At 47.9% G+C, this 26,632-nt stretch overlaps 1 protein-coding gene across 1 annotated transcript in view; it reads left to right on the top strand.

Moving 5' to 3' along the window:
• The first annotated feature begins 7,914 nt into the window (after positions 1-7,914).
• Positions 7,915-26,632, top strand: part of LOC128136039 (zinc finger protein 367-like) — a 67,983-nt gene continuing 49,265 nt past the window's right edge. The window contains 1 exon segment of the mRNA XM_052775131.1: positions 7,915-8,265. Coding sequence (XP_052631091.1) covers positions 7,915-8,265 — 351 coding nt within the window.

The following is a 26,632-nucleotide window of genomic DNA, read 5'->3' as shown; positions in this document are numbered from 1 at the left end:
GGTTCATCCAGGAAGATTACAGCTCTGGTTTCTGTCAAGCAGTTCCCCAGAGGCAATAGAAGGTCTGTGGACACCTCTCTTCCTGATCCTGATGAAGGGACTTCTGGTTTGCAATTACAGGAGTCAGGTAATGAATGTTCAGACCAGAATGTATTGATCCTGACCAGGAGACCATTGTACATCGAGGGGTTAGTGATCCACATAACAGTGAACCTGAGTAGGTCCAGCCCTGTGCTGTGCCATCGTATCCTGCACATACAGCATGGACTTCAGGCCTGTGTTGTGCTGCACAAATCCCTCGGCCACAGGATAAACAGCCAACTAATTGTAGTGGAGAAGCCTGTGGGCAGCTCCCACTTGGTATCAGTGATTAGACTGCCTTTATCTAGGAGTGCAGCAAGAGGTTCTCATGTGAACATCCTTTCTGTTTGACAGTGGAAATGATGAATAGAGTTGGTTTATTGCAAGAAAATCCTTTAAATAGCTTGAATGACCGAAATGGGAGAATCTCTTCTATGGATGGGGTCTGCCCAGCATGCTGGGCATGGATTGGAGGCCTGTTTGATGCTATACCCAGGTGGCATTAGGGTACACTGTGCACTGGTGTCAACCAGAGCCTTATACTCCTGTGGGTCTGATGTGCCAGGCAATTGTTTGTCACCCGGAGGTGCTGTTCTATTATGATCCCAATAAGAAAGGCACTCAGACACTGTAAGGTATCATTTAAAATGCTATATATTAGAGCTAACACTATAAGGAGAGAATAGTATAGATAATCTTACATCCCTTTAGATGGTGGGAACCCAAGGTGGTATAGCATCAAATGGGCCTCCAAGCTATGTGCATCATGGTGGGCAGATGCCAGAGGAGAAAGGTGTAATTGTTAACTGTTTCCATGAGATGGTTCCTGGAGTACTGGGACAGCAGCAATGTAGGGCCCAAATACCAGATTATGCTCAAGGCCAGAGCCTTTATCATAGCTCTCCCAGGCAAAACAAAACGAAGTGATAAACAATACAGCAAAGAGCAAAAATTGAAAGCAGCCATTAACAAGACCTGGATTTTGATGTACAGCAACAGAGGGAGCATGCCATGGAGCAGGCAAGGAGAACAAATAAACCAGTACTGAGAGCAAACAAGTCAACATCATGACCAGCAACAGCAAGTAACAGCCTGCCAAGTAACAGCTAAATTTAGATTGGATATTAGGAAAAATTTATTTACTGAAAGGGTTGTCAGGCATTGGAACAGGCTGCCCAGGGAAGTGGTTGAGTCACCATCCCTGGAGGTATTCAAAAAGCGCATAGACAAGGCACTCCAGAACATGGTTTAGTGGGCATGGTTGATGGTTGGACTTGATGATCCTGAAGGTCTTTTCCAACCTAAATGATTCTATGATTCTAAACAGGTATAACACCTATAAATTCAATCTAGCACACTCCAATGAAATCTATTGTTATCTCAAACCCCTCAAGCCCCACAATAGGCACCAAAAAGGACTGTGGCTGGTTGACCCCAGCCAGCAACTAAGCACCTACCAGCCACTCGCTCACTCCCCATCCTAGCGAGATGGAGGAAAGAATCAGAAGAGCAAAAGCAGGAAACTCATGGATTGAGATAAAGACAGTTGAATAAGTGAAGGAAAGAGAGGAAAACCAACAAGTGATGCAAAGGCAATTATTCACCACCTCCCACCAGCAGACCAATGCTCAACCAGTCTCTGAGCAAGAACTACTTTGGAAAGACTACTGTCGTGGTTTAACCCCAGCCAGCAACTAAGCACCATGCAGGCGCTCACTCACTTCCCCCCACCCAGTGGGATGGGGGAGGGAATTGGAAAAAAAAGTAAAACTCATGGGTTGAGATAAGAACAATTTAATAGAATAGAAAAGAAGAAACTAATAATGAAAATAGTAACACTAATAAAATGACAATAGTAATAATAAAAGGACTGGAATATACAAGTAATGCACAATGCAATTGCTCGCCACCCACCAATCGACACCCAGTTAGTCCCCGAGCGGCAATCCCCTCACCCCCACTCCCCCCGGTTTATATACTAGATGTGACGTCACATGGTATGGAATACCCCGTTGGCCACTTTGGGTCAGCTGCCCTGGCTGTGTCCCCTCCCAACTTCTTGTGCCCCTCCAGCCTTCTTGCTGGCTGGGCATCAGAAGCTGAAAAAATCCTTGACTTTTTAGACTAAACATTACTTAGCAACAACTGAAAACATCAGTGTTATCAACATTCTTCACATACTGAACTCAAAACATAGCACTGTACCAGCTACTAGGAAGACAATTAACTCTATCCCAGCTGAAACCAGGACAACTACCCCCCCAGTTTTATTGCTGAGTATGACATTATATGCCTTTGGTCAGTTTGGTTTAGCTGTCCTGGCTGTGTCCCCTCTTAACTTCTTGCCCACCCCCGGCCTACTTCCTGCAGAGACAGAGTGAGAAACAGAGAAAGCCTTGATGCTGTGCAAGCAGTGTTCAGTAATAGCTAAAACATTGTTGTGTTATTAACACTGTTTTAATCACAAATCTAAAACAGAACTCCATACAAGGTACTATGAAGAAAATTAGCTCCATCCCAGCCAGACCCAGTATACTCCTCCATCCAGGTTCTTTCCGCAAGTGGATTTTTCAAGTGTGCAGAATAGCAGCCCCACACAAGTAGAGGAGACCCAGCTTCCTAAGCATGTATAGATTTGGAATATGGCATCTTTACCAAATGACCTCCTGCTTCATTCTTTTTTAAAGGGCAAAGGTTCCTAATTACAGGAGACAGCGAAACCCGAATGGAGGCTGACGTTCCTCTGACCTTTACAGCAAGGCATTTAATTACCAGTGAGTGGCATCCCATCCTTGACCTTTCCTACAGCCACTCTTTCACCCCCCTCAACATGAATCTCATTCTCAAGTGCCTAAATGTCTTCTGCCCTGAGTAGAAACCTCCCAAACCTACTGCAGGACTCAAGGCCCATTCTGGGACCAGACACCTAAACAGGTAGAGAGTCTAACACTGTCACTTAGTGGATCTAGCTATTACATACATTTTCCAGCAATATAATACCACGGAACTCAATTGACTGCATGAAGTTTTCGGCTGAGCAATAAAGAGCTACATCACATGTATTGGGTTTGTGTGGCAAGGTTTTGGTAGCGGGGGGGGTTACAGGGGTGGCTTCTGTGAGAAGCTGCTGGAAGCTTCCCCTATGTCTGACAGAGCCAATACCAGCCAGCTCTAAGACGGACATGCTGCTGGCCAAGGCCGAGCCAATCAGCGATAGTGGTAGCGCCTCTGTGATAACATATTTAAGAAGGAATAAAAGTTGCAGGACACACAGAAACAGCAGCCGGAGAGAGGAGTGAGAACATGTAAGAGAAACAACCCTGCAGACACCAAGGTCAGTGAAGAAGAAGGGGGAGGAGATGCTCCAGGCGCCGGAGCAGAGATTCCCCTGCAGCCTGTGGTGAAGACCATGGTGAGGCAGGCTGTCCCCCTGCAGCCCATGGAGGTCCACGGTGGAGCAGATATCCACCTGCAGCCTGTGGAGGACCCCACGCTGGAGCAGGTGGATGCCCGAAGGAGGCTGTGACCCCGTGGGAAGCCCACGCTGGAGCAGGCTCCTGGTAGGACCTGCGGATCTGTGGAAAGAGGAGCCCATGGAGCAGGTTTTCTGGCAGGACTGGTGACCCTGTGGGGGACCCATGCTGGAGCAGTGTGCTCCTGAAGGACTGCATGCTGCGGAAGGGACCCATGCTGGAGCAGTTTGTGAAGAACTGCAGCCCGTGGGAAGGACCCACATTGGAGAAGTTCATGGAGGACTGTCTCCTGTGGGAGGGACCCCATGCTGGAGCAGGGGAAGAGTGTGATGAGTCCTCCCCCGAGGAGGATGAAGCAGCAGAGACAATGTGTGATGAACTGACTGTAAACCCCATTCCGCTGGGGTGGGGTAGGTAGAGAATCTGGGAGTGAAGTTGTGCCCGGGAAGAAGGGAGGGGTGGAGGGAAGGTGTTTTGAGATTTGGTTTTATTTCTCATTACCCTACTCTGGTTGATTTGTAATAAATTGAGTTAATTTTCCCCAAGTCGAGTCTGTTTTGTCCATGACGTTAATTGGTGAGCGATCTCTCCTGTCCTTATCTCGACCCATGAGCCCTTTGTTATATTTTCTCTCCCCTGTCCAGCTGAGGAGGGGGAGTGATAGAATGGCTTTGGTGGGCACCTGGCATCCAGCCAGTGTCAATCCCCCACATCACTGAAGACGGATCAACTTATATTAGAATCATAGAATCATTTAGGTTGGAAAAGACCCTTAAGATCATCGAGTCCAACTGTTAACCTAACACTAACAAGTCCACCACTAAACCATGTCCCTAAACGTCACATCTACACATCTTTTAAATACCTCCAGGGATGGTGACTCCACCACTTCCCTGGGCAGCCTGTTCCAATATCTGACAACCCTTTCAGTGAAGACATGTTTCCTAATATCCAATCTAAACCTCCCCTGCCGCAACTTGAGGCCATTTCCTCTTGTCCTGTCACTTGTTACTTGGGAAAAGAGACCGACACCCACCTCACTACAACCTCCTTTCAGGTAGTTGTAGACAGCGATAAGGTCTCCCCTCAGCCTCCTTTTCGCCAGACTAAACAACCCCAGTTCCCTCAGCCGCTCCTCATAAGACTTGTGCTCCAGGCCCCTCACCAGCTTTGTTGACCTTCTCTGGACATGCTCCAGCACCTCAATGTCTTTCTTGTAGTAAGGGGTCCAAAACTGAACACAGTGTTTGAGGTACGGCCTCACCAGTGCCGAGTACAGGGGGAGAATTTCTTATTGTTCCTCTGTATTGGGGTCCTACATATTAACTACTATTCTTCCATTGCCTTCACAAGAAGGGATGGCAATTAATCTTCATTATGGGCATGATTATCTCATTCTTTTTCCTTCCTTCTGGAGCATTCAGTAGCTGGGCTCAAGTGAACTATTTACATAAAAAGTAGAATATTACTTTAGTAGTACTAGTTATCTTCATGTTAAAGGCCTGAACCAAACGCCAAAAGAAATAGATTATATTAGTGAGGTGTACTGCTTTAAAAAATGCAGAAACAGAACATAAAATAAATTAAGTACTGTTATATCTGATAAACCCAAAGCCTTCCTAATTTGAAGTATTTCTTAAGGATGTAGTAAATGAAGCACTGTGGTTACTTTGAGATTTAAAAATCAAACATACAACCGATCTTCCTGGATTTTAGCAGATAAAGCCAAATCAGTGTATGCCACTGTATTTTCAAATTATTCCTCTTTATCACCAAATCTTTCATCATGCAGCTGTATGTCTTTTAGTCACGTGGATTAAATAAAAGCTGATATGCATCCCAGTTTCCTGTTTTTTAAAACAGTAATTACTAAATACTAAAATTAATAACTTTTAGAAACTTTGGATAAAACATACTAGATAAACCTCAAACTTTCTGACACATACAGACTGGTTAGAGCTCATAAAGCAATGGCAATCTGGAGCTAGATCTGTATAATTATTTGGCACATAACTCCTTCTTTGCCAGCCAAGGAGGGAGATAAGGATGCTTAGCATAGAATTACCAAGGGAATTTATTCTCTCATATTAGCTATGTGCATAGCAGTGCCCCAGCCTAAGGCATGGAGGACCCTGATATAGAGGAAGGCAGGGTTTATATATGTTACAATACAGTTGTATAGACCAATGAAATTACTCATGTTAAGGGATGAGCTAATCAGTTACTATTGTTCATGTAATCAGTATGCGCTTGTCCTGTGCAGGTGGTGTAGATGGCTATGGTTATATGCCTGCTTTTTTTTTTTGAAAGGCAAATCTCCTATTGTTTTATTGTCAGTATGGGGTGTTCTCAGCTGGTAAGAGCCGGCTTAGGTTGGGTCTTCAGGTCACATCAACGCTGAGGTAAAAAGCTTATAGTCTCAGGTAGTGTTCATTCTTCTAAGCAAGTCATATTGCAGTTAGCGCCTTGCCTTTCATACCAATCATCACAAAACAGCATTAGACTTATTGGGCTCCCTGTTAGTGTATGACCAAGCAATTGGATGGAGCTGTAGATTATTTTAAATGTGTGTGTGGAGGAGCAGAGCTGCCGACTCAGCGTGGCTTATCAGTGTTAGGGTCTAGTACCGAAACAGGCGTTTCTCCATACACTCTGGACGCCCCCCCAGCGATATCCGGGTACCGCAGGGAGGCAGCAGCCCGCAGGAGCCCACCAGCGGCTCCAAGCTCCCTCCCTCCTCTGCGTCCTCACAGGGCGCGACCACGCGCTTGCCGCTGCAGCGCCCCACAACGGCCACCGCATGCCGCAATGACCGCGCTGCCGCAGCCTCCACAGCGCCTGTTCCGGGTCTCCTGCCCTAAACACATCTCGGTGATGGCAGTAGCACGTCCCGGTGGTGACTTCCCTGCGCTCCTCCCGTTGCTATGTGCAATCCTCAGCTACTCTCCGCCTCTAGAGATGGAGTCGCGGCAGAAGACTTTTCCTTGCAATAGGGCACAAATCCACACAGGCAATCAAATCTCAGCGCTTTCTAGCATCTTTTCTGCATGACAAGCACCAAATACCCGAGCAGTGGCCGACCCTTTAAACCCCACACGTGGCCGCGTCCAGAGCCAGGTGCGCCAGAGCTCATCCACCAAGCGCCCAAACAGCGAAACAAAAACGCGCGCCAAGCTAGAGCAGACGAACAAGCCCTCCCCCGCTCACCCGCCTGCCGTGGCGGGCCAATCAACAGCCAGGCTGTGCCTCCTCAGAGGAAAAGAGTTGTAGTGAGCCAAAACACCCCCAGCAGTCAACCAAGCCAGTCAGTTTCGAATTCTACCAGTCGTCTTGGCGCCTGGCCAATAGAGCAGCAGAAGTGAAGCCGAGTTCCACTCTGTCCCCGCCCACAGGGAAAAGTGGTTGGTGAGCGGGAACTGTTGCTCCGTGATGTCAGCGCCTGGTTCGGTGATTGGTTATGCCCAGGCGCGAAATGTAAACGCAGGAAAATCTCGGGTTCGGTCTGGATTGTGCAACGATAGCGTTGTCCTAAAAGCGGATTCGTTACCTGGTGTGCAATAGACCAATCTCACACACTCAGGAGAGATATTGCTTTATTCTGCACAGGGTGCTCGGTGGACTTCCCACAAATCAAGCACACCAGATTCATCAGGTGTGTCTCTTTTATACTGTAACAAGTGCATCTAATTTATTAAATGACTCCTACCTAATACATATTCAAACTATCTAATGCATATGCATAGGATTACGTAACCACGACATCAGATGCCTTTTCTGTGTGCGCAGGTGCCTCGGGTGGTCTTCGGTGGTCATTTGAGGAGGTGTCTCCTCCATATTTTGACCGCTAAGTCGCTCTGCATTGGGTCAGTGGTTCATTTTCTTGCCAAGAGGGTTGCACCATCAATCGGGAAGAACAGAAAGGATCAGAATTGGTGCACCATTAAACAAGATTAATAGAAAGATCAGAATGATCCTGGCTACTTCTCTAGGTATTACAGAACTTTCTAATCTACCACAGGATTTCTTCTATCTCTGATATTAGTAGTTCTTCCTCAGGAGTCACCAGGACTGGGACCACAAGCGGGGACCAGCGCCACTTCAGAAAGGTGTGGGGAGACTATAGCCGTCACGGATTTTGCGATGGAGGTAGCTGGGAAAGGAGGGTGAGGCCCCGAGAGGAGCCGCTGTCTCCGGTGATGAACAGCTAAAGCAGACCTGGGGGGTGACAAATGGTGGTGGTTGCAGGATTTCTATGCCTTCCCCGCCCTGGGACGTAGACTGGGAAAGGGGAGCTGAGCCGTTGTGGAGCTTTCCCACTCCCTCTTCCCTTTTCTGCACTGGTGTCTGCAAGGGGGTGGTGATGGTGGAGAGGCCACCGCCGGGTCCCCCGGTGACTTTTTGCCAGGACTCCCTGAAGCACGTCCTGGTTTCCGTTATCAAAACCACTGTAATCAAACCGCTCTCCTGAGGGAGAGGTGAGGAGCCAGCATTCCCCCTGCCCGTCCCCATCAGCCCTGCCTTCAGACACTTCATGGTTTACCCCTGGCGCTGGGGGGAGAACGCCCATGATGTGACCTTTAGCCTGGGTGGCTCCGCTGCCTCTTCATTTGTCCAACAGCCCCATGGGGGGCCAGCCAGAGCCTGCAGCAGGGATGAAGAGGAGGCGGGTAGCCCAGGAAGCAGTAGCAGTGGCAGCCACCTCAAGGTGAGTGTGACCAGGACAGGCCAAGCAGCAATAGGGTGAACTCCGCTGCCCCTGTGCGTGCAGCCCGGAGTTGGTGGGGTGGCAAGGTGCCTCACTATGGAAGGGCAGAGACGCAAAGTTAAAGGGCGACGTGCCGCACTCCTTCCCTATTCTCAGCGTCTAGTTCCTCCCGGCCACTGAAAGTGAAGTCACTTCCGATGACACCATGGCACAGCCAACCCCATCGGGGGGAAGGGGAAAGAGGCGAGCCTCCCTTAACGGTCCCCGAGGGGTGGGATGGGGGTGGAGCCAGCTGCAGAGGGATGACAACCCACCAACGGCCAGGCATCTATGCACTGACAATCCTCCAAAACCCTCAAAACATCAAAAACGCCACACCCTAAAAGCTCCCTGCTCCCAAACCAAAAACCCAGAACCTCCAACCCCTCAAAAAAACCCAAACCCTGAAACCCTCCAATCCATAGAACCCCCCACAAATCCCAACCACCAAACAAAAAAACCCCCTCCATGACCCCCAAACTCCATGAATCCCACTTCCCCAAAATACCCCAAACCAGAACCCCCAAAAAACTCACCCAAACAAAAACCCCTAAACCCCTAAATACAAGAAACCCTGAAACCTCCAACCCCCCCAAATGCTCACGGTCCCTCCAAAAGCCCCAACCATGCACAACACCCCAAACCCCAGAAGCCCCCACACCCAAACCCACACCAAAACTCTGGACACCCCACCACTCCCCGCAAAAAAAAAAAAAGCCCCAAATGCAAAAAAAAGAATGAAAGCCCCAAACCCAACCCCCTCAACCCCCTCCCCCAATCCAATAAAACACCCACAACCCCCCATGAACCTCCAAACACAACCCCTGCCTCCCAAGAACTTCAGAACTCCCAAAACTGGTAAATCATACCTAAACCCAAAAAACCCCACAAATTACAACTGCCCCAACCCCTCTTGCCCAAAACACCTCAACCCTGCTAAACCCCAACAAAACATCCCAACCCCCTGTAAAAAGCCCAAACCAATAAACACCCCCCCCAAACTTAGACCCACCCAATTTATACCCCCCAACCCAATAAACCCACCCCTCTAAACACAAAAGCTTCCCTCAACCACAGAACCAGAAAATCCCCAAAATGAGCTGAAAGAAAAATGTTCCAACTCAGCCCCCTGAACTGGGAGAAGGCAACCCCCTCAAAACACACCACAAAAAAAGTGTGCCAAGCCCTTAACTACACTCCCCAAAACACACCACATGGAAAAAGCATGCACACCCCAGCCCCTTCAACCCCAAGAAGGCAAATGCTCTCCCCAAACTGTGCCACATGAAAAAGCATGCCACTCCCACCTCTTCCTCCCCCCCCATCCTTGTGTTGGCATTCCGCCCCCTAAATGTGCAACACGAAAAAGCACACCAACCCAAGCCCCTAAACCCCAAGAAGGTACCCCCATCAAAATGTGCCACGCTAAAAAAAAAAGTACCAAACACAGCCCCCCAAACCCCAAGAAGGCAACCTCCTGCTCAAAAATGTGCCACATGAAAAAGTGTGCCCAAGAGCAGCTCCCTGAACCCCGAGAACACAACCAATGGCCCCACAACACACTACATGAAAAAGTACAACAAACGCAGCCCTCTGAATGCCGAGAAAGCAAACTTCCGCCCAAAAATGTTCCACATGAGAAAGAGTGCCAAATCCAGTCCCCTGAATGACAAGAAGGCAACCTTCCACTCCAAAATGTGCCACAGGAAAAAGCATGCCAGCCCCAGCCCCTCAAACCCCGAGAAGGCAATCACTCCCAAAAATGCACCACAGGAAAAGATGCTCCAAATATAGCGCCCCAAATCCTGATAAGGCAATCTCCCGCCCCAAAATGCACCACATGAAAAAGTGCGTCAAACCCTGCTCTCTGAACCACAGGAAGGCAGTCTCCCCAAACAGGCCACATGAAAAGGTGCACCAAGCCCAGCCCCCCCAAACCCCATGAAGGCAACCTTCTGCCCCAAAACATGTCACATAAATAGTGTGCCAAACCAAGTTCCCCAAACCCCCTAGAAAGTAACCCCTATCCAAAATGCACCACACAAGAAACCGCACCAAATATAGCCTCCCAAAATCTGGGAAGGAACCCCCCCCTCCGCCAAATCAAGCCACATGAAAAAGCACTAGTCCCAGCCCATCAAACCCTGAGATGGCAACCCCACCACTGAAAACACATCACATGGAAAAGTGTGCCAACCCCAGCCCCCCCAAACCCTGAGAAGGCAACATCCCACCCCAAAAAGAGCCACAAGAAAAAGCACACCAACCCCAGCCTCCCAAACCCCAAGAAGGTACCCCCCCCAAACGTACCAAATGAAAAAGTGTGACAAACCAAGCCTACCGAACCCTGAGAAGGCAACCTCCCACCCCAAAACGTGCCACAATGAAAAGCGCACCAAAACCAGCCCCCTGAATCACCAAAATGGAAAAAACCCTCTAAAATGTGGCAAATGAAAAGACTAGCTACACCTACCCCCCCAAACCCCAAGAAGGCAAGCCCCCCCAAAATGTGCCACACTAAACAATGCACCAAACCCAGTCCTTGGAATCCTGAAAAGGAATCCCTCTCCCCAAAACATGTCACACAAAAAGATGCTCCAAACTCAGCCCCTTGAACACTGAGAAGGCAACACCCCCACCCCCAAAACAAAAGCTTGCCATTAATAAAGATGCCAACCCCAGCCCCCCGAATCCCGAGTAGGCAACTCCGCCCCCCCAAACATACCACACAAAAAGATGCACCAAACCCAGCCTCCACCGAACCCCGAGAAGGCAATCACACTCCCCAAAATGCACCACATGAAAAAGCATGCCAAGTCCAGTTCCCTGAACCCTGAGAAGGTAACACCTCTCCCCAAAATGTGCCATGTGAGAAAGCACATCAAATCCAGCCCCCCAAACTTTGGGAAGAACACCTCTCCCCCAACAAGCCACAGGAAAAAGTGCCAAACCCAGCCTCCTGAACCTCAAGAAGGCAACCCCCTTCTAAAACGTGCTACACGAAAAGACGTGCCAAACCCAGCCCCTCAAACATCGAGAAGGCAACCTTCTGCCCCAAAACACACTACATGAAAAAGCATGCCAACCCAGCCCCCCAAACCCCGGAAAAATCTCCCAAAACAGGCCAAATTAAAAAAATGTGCTAAACCCAGCCACCCAGTGCACCAAACACTAAAAATAAAAACCCCACCTAAAATACACCAAATGAAAAACATACCAAACCTAGCCTCCCAAAATGCACCAAATGAAGAACATGCTAACACCAGCCTCCCCAACCAAGAAACGTCCCAAAACACGCCAAAACTACAACATGCCAAACCCTGCTCCATTCAACAATCGAACTGAAAATACCCCAAAATGTGCCAAAAAAAAACCATACCAAACCTAGCCCCCACGAACCACTGAACCAAAAAAAACCCCAAAGCACACCAAAAGAAAAATGTGCCAAAGCTATCTCCCTCAACCACGTAACCCAAAAAAATCCCAAACCATGTCAAAAGTAAAAAGTGCCAAAACAAGTCCTCTGAGCTATCGAACTATAAAAAAAACCCCTAAAACTCATGAAAAACCCAGAAAACCTCCCAAATTTGTACCAAACACCCCAAAACTGCACCAAAAAAAATTAGCTAAAATAAAAAACGTGCCAAACCTAACCCCTGAACTACTGAACCAAAAAAACCCCCAAGACATACCAAAACAAAAACATGCCTAACCAAAAACATGCCAAACCAAGCCCACTGAACAAAAAAAATCCCTAAGACATGCAACCCTCTCCCAAAACATGTTAATCCCAGCCCTCCCCAACCACTGAACCAAAATGCTCCCAAAACTTGCCAAAATGAAAGCACGCCAAACCCAACGAGGTGGTTGGGGGGAACAACGGAACCAAAAAAAAGCCCCCAGAATGCACCAAAACAAAAACGGGACAAAACAAAAACATGCCAAAACAAGAATGTGCAAAACCCAGTCCTGCCAAACCCAGAACGAAAAATCCACCCAAAACATGCCAAAAAAGAAACAGCCTAAACTGAGCCAGTCACCCAACCAAAAAATACCCCACAGCACACAGAAAATGCTGAAAACATAGCAAAACACGCTAAGCCTCCCAAAACCACACCAAAACAAAAATGTGCCCAATCCAGCCCTCCAACTACCAAACAAAAAAAACCCCCAATGCTGAGTCCCCTAAACACAATATTAATCCCCCCAAACATGCCAAAACGAAACTGTGCCTAACCCAGCACTCCCAACCACCAATCCAAAAAAACCTCCCCAAAATGCACCAAAATAAAAACTGTGCCAAACCTAGTACCTCCATCCACTGAACCAAAAAAACTCCCAAAACATACTGAAACTCAAACATACAAACCCAGTCCTCAATCACAAAACCCCCAAAAAAACCAAAACCATGCCAAACCAAAGACATGCCAAACCCAGCCCCTGCAACAACCAAACCACCCCCCTAAAACACACCAAAATAAATTAAAAAAGCCAAACCCATCACCCCCCATTAACAAACAAAAAAAAAATCCTCAAAAGGAGCCAAACCAGAAATGGACCCCAAAAAAATGCACCAAACCCAGCCTCCTGAACCACCAAAACAAAACAAGCCACCAAAACATGCTAAAAAAACCCAGCTGCCAAAATAATAAAAGAAACCAAACACCAACCATTCAAAAACCCCAAACCCAATATTAACCCCCCAAAACATGCCAAACCCAGCCCCCCAACTGAAACAAAAAGCCCTGAAACCACGCCAAATCAAAACTACCGCAAACCGAGTCCCCCATCCACTAAAAAAGCCCCAAATCACACGAAAACTAAAATCCACCAATCACCAACTAAACCCCCATAAAGCGCTAGAAGAAAAATGTGCTAAAAATACGCCACAACCCAGCTCCTCAAACCACTGAACCACAAAAAAAGTAATGTGCCAAAAGAAAAATGCACCAAAAGAAAACCTAGCCAAACTGAGCCCCCTCAACAAGAACCCCCCCCAAAAATCCAAAACATGCTGAAACAAAAATACGCCAATGTCGTGGTTTAACCCCAGCCGGTTACACTTCTCGTAAAATTGGCTCAGAAGTCCCTTCAAGAGGATCAGAAATAAGATTAGCCCTTCTACTCTGTTTGGAAACCGGAGCAGCATTTTTCCTGGTCAAATCTCTTTTTGTGGTGGTTTTTCCTCACAACTCATGTACCTGTGCATCTAGGATTGAGGTAGGTTTTCCATCCCATTTCCTCATGTCCTCTCCATGATCACATAGGTAATACCACAGGGCACCTCGCGGTGTGTACCTTCTATATTCTGTCTCTTGGGCAGAGGAGCGCTCACTCCTAATAGCTGAGACATTGGTCCGTACAGGTGGGGAGTAGGACATATGGATGAGGGAAAGGCTGTGGATGTTATTTTCCTTGACTTCAGCAAGGCCTTTGACACTGTCTCTCATGGCATACTCCTTGAGAAGCTGGCGTCTCGTGGCCTGGCTAAGTGCACTCTTCACTGGGTGAAAAACTGGCTGGATGGCCGAGCCCAGAGGGTAGTGGTGAATGGGGTGAAATCCAGTTGGCGGCGGGTCACAAGTGGTGTTCCCCAGGGCTCGGTGTTGGGCCCTGTTCTGTTTAATATCTTTATTGATGATTTGGATGAGGGGATTGAGTGCACCCTCAGCAAGTTTGCAGACGACACCAAGTTGGGAGGCAGGGTCGATCTGCTTGAGGGTAGGGAGGCTCTACAAAGAGATCTGGACAGGCTGGATCGATGGGCTGAGGCCAATTGTATGAAGTTCAACAAGGCCAAGTGCCGGGTCCTGCACTTTGGTCACAACAACCCCATGCAGTGCTACAGGCTTGGGGAAGAGTGGCTGGAAAGCTGCCTGGCAGAGAAAGACCTGGGGGTGCTGGTTGACAGCCAGCTGAATATGAGCCAGCAGTGTGCCCAGGTGGCCAAGAAGGCCAATCGCATCCTAGCCTGTATCAGAAATAGTGTGGCCAGCAGGAACAGGGAGGTGGTTGTTCTCCTGTACTCGGCACTGGTGAGGCTGCACCTTGAGTACTGTGTTCGGTTTTGGGCCCCTCACTACAGGAAAGACATTGAGTTGCTGGAGCATGTTTAGAGAAGGGCAACCAAGTTGGTGAGGGGCCTGGAGCACAAGTCTTATGAGGAGCGGCTGAGGGATCTGGGGCTGTTCAGTCTAGAAAAGAGGAGGCTGAGGGGAGACCTTATCACTCTCTACAACTACCTGAAAGGAGGTTGTAGTGAGGTGGGTGTTGGTCTCTTTTGTCAGGTGGCTGGAGACAGGATGAGAGGAAATGGCCTCAAGTTGAGGCAAGGGAGATTTAGGTTAGATATTAGGAAAAATTTCTTTACTGAAAGGGTTGTCAGGTATTGGAATAGGCTGCCCAGGGAAGTGGTTGAGTCACCATCCCTGGAGGTATTCAAAAAGCGCGTAGGCAAGGCACTCCAGAACATGGTTTAGGGGGCATGGTTAATGGTTGGACTCGATGATCTTGAAGGTCTTTTCCAACCGAAATGATTCTATGATATCCTCTTTGAATTGCTGGAAATCCTTGGAGAGCTTCTCCACAGCCAAAATGCAGGCTTGTAGGGAGGAGGAGAGATTTTCTACGTATTGACGGAGTTGGCAACCCACTTCATCCACTGTCGGTGCCTCTTCATCTTTCCAGGTCATTATTGCCAGTGAGTTGGCATAGGACGATGGTGCGCTCCGTACAAACTTCCGCCACATGGGTCGTGTGCATTGGACTTCGTCTGGATCTTTGGGTAATTGTGCATCATCCGGGTCATAATGAGTCATCTCTAGTATGGCTAATTCCCTCAGATATTGGATACCTTTTTCCATGGTTGTCCACTTGCCTGGTTAACATATAACATCTTCCTTAAAGGGGTACCTTTCCTTCACGCTTGACAGGAGTCGCCTCCAGAGACTGATGGCTTGTGTCCCTTTTCCAATTGCCTTGTCAATGCCACCTTCCCTGGAAAGTGATCCCAGCTGCTTGGCTTCCCTACCTTCTAATTCCAAGCTATTAGCCCCATTGTCCCAGCATCGGAGGAGCCAGGTGATAATATGCTCACCTATATGGCGGCTGAAATCTTTTCGCATATCCCGCAGCTCACTCAAGGATAGGGATTGGGTGATTACCTCTGGTTCTGCCTCTTCGTCCTGTTCCTGTGATGACCCTGGTTCATCTTCATCCTTCGCTAAACAAACTGATTTTTTTGTATATTTCTTCTTGTGTATGGGGGCAACTGATACTGGTGTGGGTTGGTCCACTGGTTCAGTTGCAGTACCGCTTGCCGAGGTTTGGGTAGCTGCAGTGCTCGTCGCCGGGGCTGGAGGGACCACAGTGCCTGTCGCGAGGGTTGGAGTGGCTGCAGTGCCTGTCGCCTTGTTGTTAGATCCAGACCCCTTGAGGGTACTGAATAGTGTTGAACAGGGCTTGATACGCATGGGCCAGGCCCCAGCACATTGCAGTGAGTTGTGTCACCCTGGAATTGTCAGGGTGACAGCATACTTTTTCCATATGTTCTACTAGTTTTTCAGGATTCTGTACTTGTTCAAGGGTGAAGTTCCAAAATACTGGGGGTGCCCACCGCCCTAGGCATTTGCTCATACTACCCCACACACCCTGCCACTCCTAATTATCCAGCCTCAGGGCAGACCTCTGGGTGATCTTCTTAAATAGTTGTTTAACCCTAAACAAGAGCTGAACCACATTCAGGAACATGCTAGTTCCTAGCAATAGGACCATGCTGGTTTCAACATTCCAAGGGTATTCAAATTTTCCAAAATTCTCAATTGCCATTGTAACTAGACTGGAGGAGAAGGGAAAGGGGAAGAAAGGTGTCTCGCCCATAGATTGGCACTCCAAGGAGGAAAGGTAAAGGGTGTAATTATTAATAGTTTCCCACAGAAGGCTCCCAAAATATAGAGGTGACGACAATGCTGAGTGCAAATACTGGATTAGTCCCACGACCGATAATTTTATCATACCGTAAGCCAGTATTACACAATACATCAAAGTGAAAACCTTAATCCACCTCCCATGGATGATAAGCAGCAACACAGGGACTACATACAGCAAGTGAGGTGATGTATAACAGAAATTTAAAAACGAGTGCCACAACTCTAAGAGCTCATAAATCGACATTGTGACCAGTGACTATTAAACCAATATAATGAATGCTTGTAACAAATTCATTTTAACACACTCTGGTCAGATCTGTCGTTATCTCAACCCTTCGCACCCCACGTTGGGTGCCAAAATGGACTGTCATGGTTTAACCCCAGCCAGTAACTAAGCACCATGCAGCCGCTCACTCACTCCCCCTCCACCCAGTGGGATGGGGGAGAGAATCGGAAGGAAAAAGTCAAAACTCATGGGTTGAGATAAGAACAGTTTAATAGAACAGAAAAGAAGAAACTAATTATGATAATAATAACAATAATAAAATTACATTAATAATAATAAAAGGATTGGAATATACAAAACAAGTGATGCACAATGCAATTGCTCACCAGTCACCGACTGATGCCCAGTTAGTTCCTCAGCAGTGATCCCCCGCCAGGCCAACTCCCCCTAGTTTAATATACTAGGCATGACGTCATATGGTATGGAATATTCCTTTGGCCACTTTGGGTCAGCTGTCCTGGCTGTGTCCCCTCCCAACTTCTTGTGCCCCTCCGGCCTTCTTGCTGGCTGGGCATGAGAAGCTGAAAAATCCTTGACTTAGACTAAACACTACTTAGCCACAACTGAAAACATCAGTGTGTTATCAACATTCTTCTCATACTGAATCCAAGACATAACACTATACTGTGGGAGCAGCTCAGAACACCTGGCATTTGTTTTCAAGAGTGACCCTTTGAATTTGTTGTGCTGCATGTTTGCCAAGCCTTGAAGAACTAGTTTTACAAGGTCAGGTTGGAGGATGGCCTTGTGTAGGCCTGGGAAGATGTGGCTGAAGACAATCACGAGTATGTCTAAGGAATGTTTTTATCTTTAACTGTTCTGAGGACTGGCAAACATCCCAGCTGAGCCAGATATGCACTCCTGTGTTGGTAGTATTGGCTGTATGCTGTTAGTTCTTTCTAGATCTTTGTTGAAACATATATAAGTTTGATCCTTTTGTGATATAAAGGGAATCTTGCACAGAGAGCTTGAGTGCTTGATTCAGTCGCCGCAGATGGTGACCCTGACGTGATCAAGAGAAGAAGAAAAGAGGTGATTCACCTTCACTGTGGAGACCACGCAATCTAACAGGGAGAGTTTTGAAGAAGTGGCCACGACTCCAAGAAAATAGGTAACAGCAACCCCTGTGGAACGGGTGAGTTGCGAGATTGTGGTAGCATGGGGCAATCAGTTTCTCAGGAGCATAAGCTCTACTTAAACGCTTTGCAGCAGATTTTATGGGCCTCTGGGTATAATAACAGAGGGACAAATTGCTTTGCTTTTAATATGGGTAAAGGATAATTGTAACTGGTTTCCCACAGAGGGAACTTTTGATAGCAAGGTTTGGGAAAGAGTCGGGGAGCGTTTACAAACGCGAAAAAGTTTGGCATTTGGTGTATCAGAAAATGTAATTGTGACATGGACATTTATTTATACTGCGCTGGTGCATTTACAGCCAGCAGAGAAAAATCATATCAATGCAACCTGATACTGCTTTTGAGGAGACAGTTTGTAAGCAGGCCGCTAATGAGCAGGATTCTGATTCCGATAATAATTCTTTTGCATCAGGCAGGGTGGACTCTGAAAAAGAGCCGGATTTATATCCCTCATTACCTCCACCACCGCCTGCACTAACACCGTTAACGCACACATCCCGCCGGCAGGCAGACAGGCAGGCAGCGGGCGGGCAGCACGGGCTCCGCGGGGTTGCCGACCCTCACCACCGCATACAGGTCCCCGCCGCCTCGCCGCTGCCTCCCGCCGCTTTTGCACCCGCTTCGCCGCCGCCGCCGCCTGCCGCGCCCGCCGCGCCCGCTGCGCCCGCCCCACCGCTGCGTCCCGCGGCCTTTGGGCCCGCCACGGCCGCCGCGCCGCCGCCGTCCCCCACCCACCCACCCCAACCGCCCGGTACTCCCTCTCCAGGGTTTGCAGAACTTAAAACGGAACCTGGCTTTGCTGCACTGCCTGTATGTCCTTCTCCTACTAATCCCTCTAATCCTGTGGCTCCTGCTTTACAGCGGTGCGGAGAAAAAACTGTAGTGCCTTCAGCTCTGCCTTTAACAGACTTTGATGCTAAATGTGACAATTCACTTAATGATTTGGGAAAAAATACAAATAGCTTGATGCAACGCTGTCGAGAAAAAGCTCTACAGCAAGGAGATACCATGTTTACTTTTCCTATTATATACAAACCTCATAATCCACCACAGCATGAGGGTTTACCTTATGAAATGATAAAAAAATTACGGAAATCAATTCGTGAAAATGGGTTACACAATTCATTTACAATGGGACTAGTGGAAACAATCGGAGGCACTTATACTATGACTCCTTGGGACTGGAAATTGCTTATGAAAATGGTGTTGACTTCTGCTCAGTATTCTGTATGGCAATTAGAATACAATGATTTGTCAGTGGAACAAATTATGGAGAACTTGTTGTCCTGGTTTCAGCTGGGATAGAGTTAACTGTCTTCCTAGTAGCTGGTACAGTGCTATGTTTTGAGTTCAGAGCAAAGAATGTTGATAACACTGATGTTTTCAGTTGTTGCTAAATACTGTTTAGACTAATGTCAAGGATTTTTCAGCTTCTCATGCCCAGCCAGTGAGAAAGCTGGAGGGGCACAAGAAGTTGGCACAGGACACAGCCAGGGCACCTGACCCAAACTGGCCAACAGGGTATTCCATACCATGTGACATCCCATCCAGTATAGGAACGGGGAAGTGGGGGGCAGGGATTCGCCGCTCGGGGACTGGCTGGGTGTCGGTCGGCGGGTGGTGAGCAATTGCACTGCGCATCATTTGTACATTCCAATCCTTTCATTATTGCTGTTGTCATTTTATTAGTGTTATCATTATCATTATTAGTTTCTTCTTTTCTGTTCTATTAAACCGTTCTTATCTCAACCCACGAGTTTTGCTTCTTTTCTCGATTTTCTCCCCCATCCCACTGGGTGGGGGGGAGTGAGTGAGCGGCTGCGTGGTGTTTAGTTGCTGGCTGGGGTTAAACCACGACAGTCCTTTTTGGCGCCCAACGTGGGGCATGAAGGGTTGAGATACCGACAAACCTGACCAGAGCTTGTTAAAACAAATTTGTTATAAGCATTCATTATATCGGTCTAATAGTCGCTGGTCATTATGTTGATTTATGTGTTCTTAGAGTTGTTGCTCTGGTTTTTAAAGTTCTGTTATGTATCACCTCGCTTGCTGTATGTAGTCCCTCTTCTGCTGCTTATCATCCGTGGGAGGTGGATTAAGGTTTTCACTTTGATGTATTGTATAACACTGGTTTATGGTATGATAAAGTCGTCGGCTGTGGGATTAATCCGGTACTTGTACCCAGCATTGTCACCTTTATACTGTGGAAGCCATCTGTGGGAAACTATTAATAATTATACCATTTACCTTTCCTCCTTGGAAAGCCAGTCTATGGGTGGGATACCTTTCTTCCCCTCTCCTTTCTCCTTCAGTCCAGTTACAATGGCAATTGAGAATTTTGAAAAATTTGAATACTCTTGGGATGTTGGGACCAGCACGGTCCTAGCCCTACTGCTAGGAATTAGCATGCTTCTGAATGTGGTTCAGCTCTCGTTTAAGGTTAAACAACTATTTAAGAAAATCACCCAGAGATCTGCCCCAATGCTGGATAATTATGAGTGGCAGGGTGTGTGGGGTAGTATGGGCAAGTACCTAGAAAAGTGGGCGCCTCCAATGTTTTGGAAATTCACCCCTGAACAAGTGCAGAATCCAGAAGAACTAGTAAAATATTTGGAAAAGGTATGCTGTCACCCCGGCAGCTCCAGAGAGATACAAATTACTGCAACGTGCTGGGGCCTGGCCCATGCCTATCGAGCCCTGTTCGACACCACTCAGTACCCTCAAGGGGAAGAGAAGGTCTCTGGACCTAACAACAAAACGATGAGCACTACGGTCACTCAAACCTCGGCAACAGGCACTGCGGCCCCTCCAGCCCCAGCAACGAGCACAGCAGCTACCCAAACCTTGGCAACAGACACTGCGGTTATCCAAGACCCGGCGAGCGGTACTGCAACTGAACCAGCGGACCAACCTGCACCAGTATCAGTTGCCCCCGTACAGAAAAAGAAATATACAAAAAAATCAGTTCGCTTAGCGAAGGATGAAGGCGAACCAGGGTCATCACGGGAACAGGAGGAAGAGGCAGAACCAGAGGTAATAACCCGGTCCCTATCCTTGAGTGAGCTGCGGGATATGCGAAAAGATTTTGGCCGCCGTATAGGTGAGCATATTATCACCTGGCTCCTCCGATGCTGGGACAATGGGGCTAATAGCTTGGAATTAGAAGGTAGGGAAGCCAAGCAGCTGGGATCGCTTGCCAGGGAAGGTGGCATTGACAAGGCAATTGGAAGAGGGACACAAGCCATCAGCCTCTGGAGGCGACTCCTGTCAAGTGTGAAGGAAAGGTACCCCTTTAAGGAAGATGTTATATGTCAATCAAGCAAGTGGACAACCATGGAAAAAGGTATCCAATATCTGAGGGAATTAGCTGTGCTAGAGACAATTCATCATGATCCGGACAGCCCACAATTACCCAAAGATCCAGACGAAGTCCAATGCACACGACCCATGTGGCGGAAGTTTGTACGGAGCGCACCATCGTCCTATGCCAACTCACTGGCAATAATGACCTGGAAAGACGAAGAGGCACCGACAGTGGATGAAGTGGCTCGCCAACTCTGTCAATACGAAGAAAATCTCTCCTCCTCCCTACAAGCCTGCATTTCGGCTGTGGAGAAGTTGTCCGAGGATTTCCAGCAATTCAAAGAGGAGATGTCCTGTTGCCCACCTGTAAGGACCAATGACTCAGCTATTAGGAGTGAGCGCTCCTCTGCCCGAGAGAGAATATAGAAGGTACACACCACGAGGTGCCCTGTGGTTTTACTTATGTGATCATGGAGAGGACATGAGGAAATGGGATGGAAAACCTACCTCGGTCCTAAATGCACGGGTACGTGAACTGCGAGGAAAAAACACCACAAAAGGGGATTCTACCAGGAAAAATGCCACACCGGTTTCCAAACAGAGTAGAAGGGCTGATCTTATTTCTGATCCTCTTGAAGGGACTTCTGAGCCAATTTTACGAGAAGTGAATACTGGATACTCTGACCAGAATGAGAGGGGCCCTGCCTCCAGCCAGGTGGAGGAAAGGGATAACCGGGTCTATTGGACTGTGTGGATTCCATGGCCTGGCACGTTAGACCCACAGGAGTATAAGGCTCTAGTACACACCGGCGCACAGTGTACTTTAATGCCATCAAGTTATGAAGGGGCAGAACCCATTTGTATTTCTGGTGTGACAGGGGGATCCCAAGAGTTAACTGTATTGGAAGCTGAAGTAAGCCTAACTGGGAATGAATGGCAGAAACACCCCATTGTGACTGGTCCAGAGGCTCCGTGCATCCTTGGCATAGACTATCTCAGGAGAGTGTATTTTACGGTCCCAAAGGGGTATCGATGGGCTTTTGGTATAGCTGCCTTGGAGACGGAGGGCACGGAACAGCTGTCTACCCTGCCTGGTCTCTCTCAAGACCCTTCGATTGTGGGGTTGCTGAGGGTTGAAGAACAACAAGTACCAATTGCTACCACGACGGTGCACCGGCGGCAATATCGCACCAACCGAGACTCTCTGATTCCCATCCACAAGTTGATTCGCCAACTGGAGAGCCAAGGAGTGATCAGCAAAACTCGCTCACCTTTTAATAGTCCCATATGGCCCGTGCGAAAGTCTAATGGGGAGTGGAGACTAACAGTTGACTATCGCGGCCTGAATGAAGTTACGCCACCGCTGAGTGCTGCCGTTCCAGATATGCTAGAACTTCAATACGAACTAGAGTCAAAGGCAGCCAAGTGGTATGCTACAATTGACATTGCTAATGCGTTTTTCTCAATCCCTCTGGCAGCAGAGTGTCGTCCACAATTTGCCTTTACTTGGAGGGGTGTGCAGTACACTTGGAATCGATTGCCCCAGGGGTGGAAACACAGCCCCACCATTTGCCATGGACTAATCCAGACTGCACTGGAAAAAGGTGAAGCTCCGGAACACCTGCAATACATTGATGACATCATCGTATGGGGCAACATGGCAGAAGAAGTCTTTGAGAAAGGGAAGAAAATAATCCAAATCCTTCTGAAAGCCGGTTTTGCCATAAAAGAAAGTAAGGTCAAGGGACCTGCACGGGAGATCCAGTTTTTAGGAATAAAATGGCAAGATGGGCGTCGTCAGATCCCAATGGATGTGATTAACAAAATAGCAGCTATGTCTCCACCAACTAATAAAAAGGAAACACAGGCCGCCTTAGGTGTCGTGGGGTTTTGGAGAATGCATATTCCAAATTACAGTCTGATTGTAAGCCCTCTCTATCAAGTGACCCGAAAGAAGAATGATTTTCAATGGGGCCCTGAGCAACAACAAGCCTTTGAACAAATTAAACGGGAGATTGTTCACGCAGTAGCCCTTGGACCAGTCCGGACAGGACAAGATGTTAAAAATGTGCTCTATACTGCAGCTGGGGAGAATGGCCCTACCTGGAGCCTCTGGCAGAAAGCACCTGGGGAGACCCGAGGCCGACCCCTGGGGTTTTGGAGTCGAGGATATCGGGCATCCGAAGCTCGCTATACTCCAACTGAAAAAGAGATATTGTCAGCATATGAAGGAGTTCGAGCTGCCTCAGAAGTGGTTGGTACTGAAACACAGCTCCTCTTAGCACCCCGACTGCCAGTGCTGGGCTGGATGTTCAAAGGGAGGGTCTCCTCTACACATCACGCGACTGATGCCACGTGGAGTAAGTGGATTGCACTGATCACACAACGGGCTCGCATAGGAAACCCCAGTCGCCCAGGAATTTTGGAAGTGATCACGGACTGGCCAGAAGGCAAAGATTTTGGAATGTCGCCAGAGGAGGAGGTGGCACGTGCTGAAGAGGCCCGGCTGTATAATAAACTGCCAGAAAATGAGAGGCAATATGCCCTGTTCACTGACGGATCCTGTCGCATCGTGGGAAAGCATCGGAGGTGGAAAGCTGCCGTATGGAGTCCTACACGACAAGTTGCAGAAACTGCTGAAGGAGAAGGTGAATCGAGTCAGTTTGCAGAGGTGAAAGCCATCCAGCTAGCATTAGATATTGCTGAAAGAGAAAAGTGGCCAGTGCTCTATCTCTATACTGACTCATGGATGGTGGCAAATGCCCTGTGGGGCTGGCTACAGCAATGGAAGCAGAGCAACTGGCAGCGCAGAGGTAAACACATCTGGGCTGCCGCACTGTGGCAAGATATTGCATCCCGGCTAGAGAATCTGGTTGTAAAAGTACGTCATGTAGATGCTCACATACCCAAGAGTCAGGCCACTGAAGAACATCAAAACAACCAACAGGTGGATCAGGCTGCCAAGATTGAAGTGGCTCAGGTGGACCTGGACTGGCAACATAAGGGTGAGCTATTTATGGCTCAGTGGGCCCATGATGCTTCAGGCCATCAGGGAAGAGATGCAACATATAGATGGGCTCGTGACCGAGGGGTGGACTTGACCATGGACACTATCGCACAGGTTATCCATGAATGTGAAACATGTGCTGCAATTAAGCAAGCCAAGCGGTTAAAGCCCCTGTGGTATGGAGGGCGATGGCTGAAATATAAATATGGAGAAGCCTGGCAGACTGACTATATCACACTCCCACAAACTCGCCAAGGCAAGCGCTATGTGCTCACAATGGTGGAAGCAACCACTGGGTGGCTGGAAACATATTCTGTGCCCCATGCCACCGCCCGGAACACTATCCTGGGCCTTGAAGAGAAAGTTTTATGGCGACATGGCACCCCAGAACGAATTGAGTCAGACAATGGGACTCATTTCCGAAACAACCTCATAGACACCTGGGCCAAAGAGCATGGCATTGAGTGGGTGTATCATATCCCCTATCATGCACCAGCCTCTGGGAAAATTGAGCGATACAATGGACTGTTAAAGACTACATTGAGAGCAATGGGGGGTGGAACTTTCAAACATTGGGATACACATTTAGCAAAAGCCACCTGGTTAGTCACCACCAGAGGATCTGCCAATCGGGGTGGCCCTGCCCAGTCGGAATTTTTACATACTGTAGAAGGGGATAAAGTCCCTGTAGTGCACATAAAAAATATGTTAGGGAGGACAGTCTGGGTTACTCCTGCCTCAGGCAAAGGTAAACCCATTCGTGGGATTGCTTTTGCTCAAGGGCCTGGGTGCACTTGGTGGGTGATGCGAAAAGATGGGGAAGTCCGATGTGTGCCTCAAGGGGATTTAATTTTAGGTGAGAACAGCCAGAATTAAACTGTATATTAGTTGCTATATAACCCTGCTACTGTATGTTATCCTTACTATAATTATGTGCTATATCCATAGTACTATAGTAAGAATCACTTAGATCAAGCAAGAAAGAACTGTGATAAAACTGAGCAAAGCGCAGTAGTGATGGAACCAGAACTGACTCCAGCATGCAACAATCCAACGGTGCACACCATCCTCCTGCTGCGCCAAATGTCACCTGCTTGTCACACTGCACTGAAGCCCAATTCTGCTCTACCGACTGAGAGGACTTTGCACCATCCCTCCTGCCCAGAAAGACTGGTATGACAGATGGAGCCCACAGTCGGAAACTAAATGAACTCAATGAACATTTTATGAACATGACCCATGAACTAAAGGAATGATATCTCTGTGTGTGTATACATATATATATATCATTGCTCATATGTCTTAAAGGAATGAAAAGGTGATGATTGATCAGGATGTAACTAAAGGTATGGGAACTGTGCATGACGTCAATGGTATAGAATAAGGGGTGGATACTGTCCTGGTTTCAGCTGGGATAGAGTTAACTGTCTTCCTAGTAGCTGGTACAGTGCTATGTTTTGAGTTCAGAGCGAAGAATGTTGATAACACTGATGTTTTCAGTTGTTGCTAAATACTGTTTAGACTAATGTCAAGGATTTTTCAGCTTCTCATGCCCAGCCAGTGAGAAAGCTGGAGGGGCACAAGAAGTTGGCACAGGACACAGCCAGGGCAGCTGACCCAAACTGGCCAACGGGGTATTCCATACCATGTGACGTCCCATCCAGTATAGGAACGGGGAAGTGGGGGGCAGGGATTCGCCACTCGGGGACTGGCTGGGTGTCGGTCGGCGGGTGGTGAGCAATTGCACTGCGCATCATTTGTACATTCCAATCCTTTCATTATTGCTGTTGTCATTTTATTAGTGTTATCATTATCATTATTAGTTTCTTCTTTTCTGTTCTATTAAACCGTTCTTATCTCAACCCACGGGTTTTGCTTCTTTTCCCGATTTTCTCCCCCATCCCACTGGGTGGGGGGGAGTGAGTGAGCGGCTGCGTGGTGTTTAGTTGCTGGCTGGGGTTAAACCACGACACTTGTCATCAGGGATACTTATAGATCAAAATATGTTACAAGGAACAGGCCCTTACATTACACCTCAGGCACAAGCAGCTTTGCCAAAGCAAGTTTTCGATCAAGCCACTCATATTGCGATCATGGCTTTACGACGCATACCCAAAACTGGGCAAGGTGTCGCTTCATTTGCCTCTATACGACAGGGCTCTCAGGAACCGTACGTATCTTTTATTGATTGCCTTCAAGCCACGATAACGCGGCTGGTAGAAAATCCGGAAGCTGCAAAATATTATTATTTCAATTGGTTTATGAGAATGCAAATACAGACTGTCAGGCTGCACTGAAGTCAGTTAGAGGAAGAGCTACTGACGTTGGGCAATATATTAAGATATGTCAAAACGTAGGGACAGACACTCATAGAGTTAATGTGTTAGCTGCTGCACTGTCACAGCAACTAAATGTTAATCAAATTACTGTGAAATGCTTTGACTGTGGAAAATTGGGACATATGGCTAAGCAATGTCCTAAATGACAGAAATCCAAACATGATAAACCTGTAAATCACTTCTGCCCTCATTGTAGTAAAGGATATCATTGGGCAAATCAACACAAATCAAAATTTGACAAAAAGAAGGTAATCTCTTCCAGGGAAACTACAGGAGGGGCACGAGACCCGGTGCCCCACAAACCAACAGGGTCTGGAATTCAGTGGAGACACCAC

The sequence above is a fragment of the Harpia harpyja genome, chromosome W (assembly GCF_026419915.1).
Source record: "Harpia harpyja isolate bHarHar1 chromosome W, bHarHar1 primary haplotype, whole genome shotgun sequence".
NCBI lineage: Eukaryota > Metazoa > Chordata > Aves > Accipitriformes > Accipitridae > Harpia > Harpia harpyja.
This window is presented reverse-complemented; position numbering and strand designations above follow the sequence as displayed.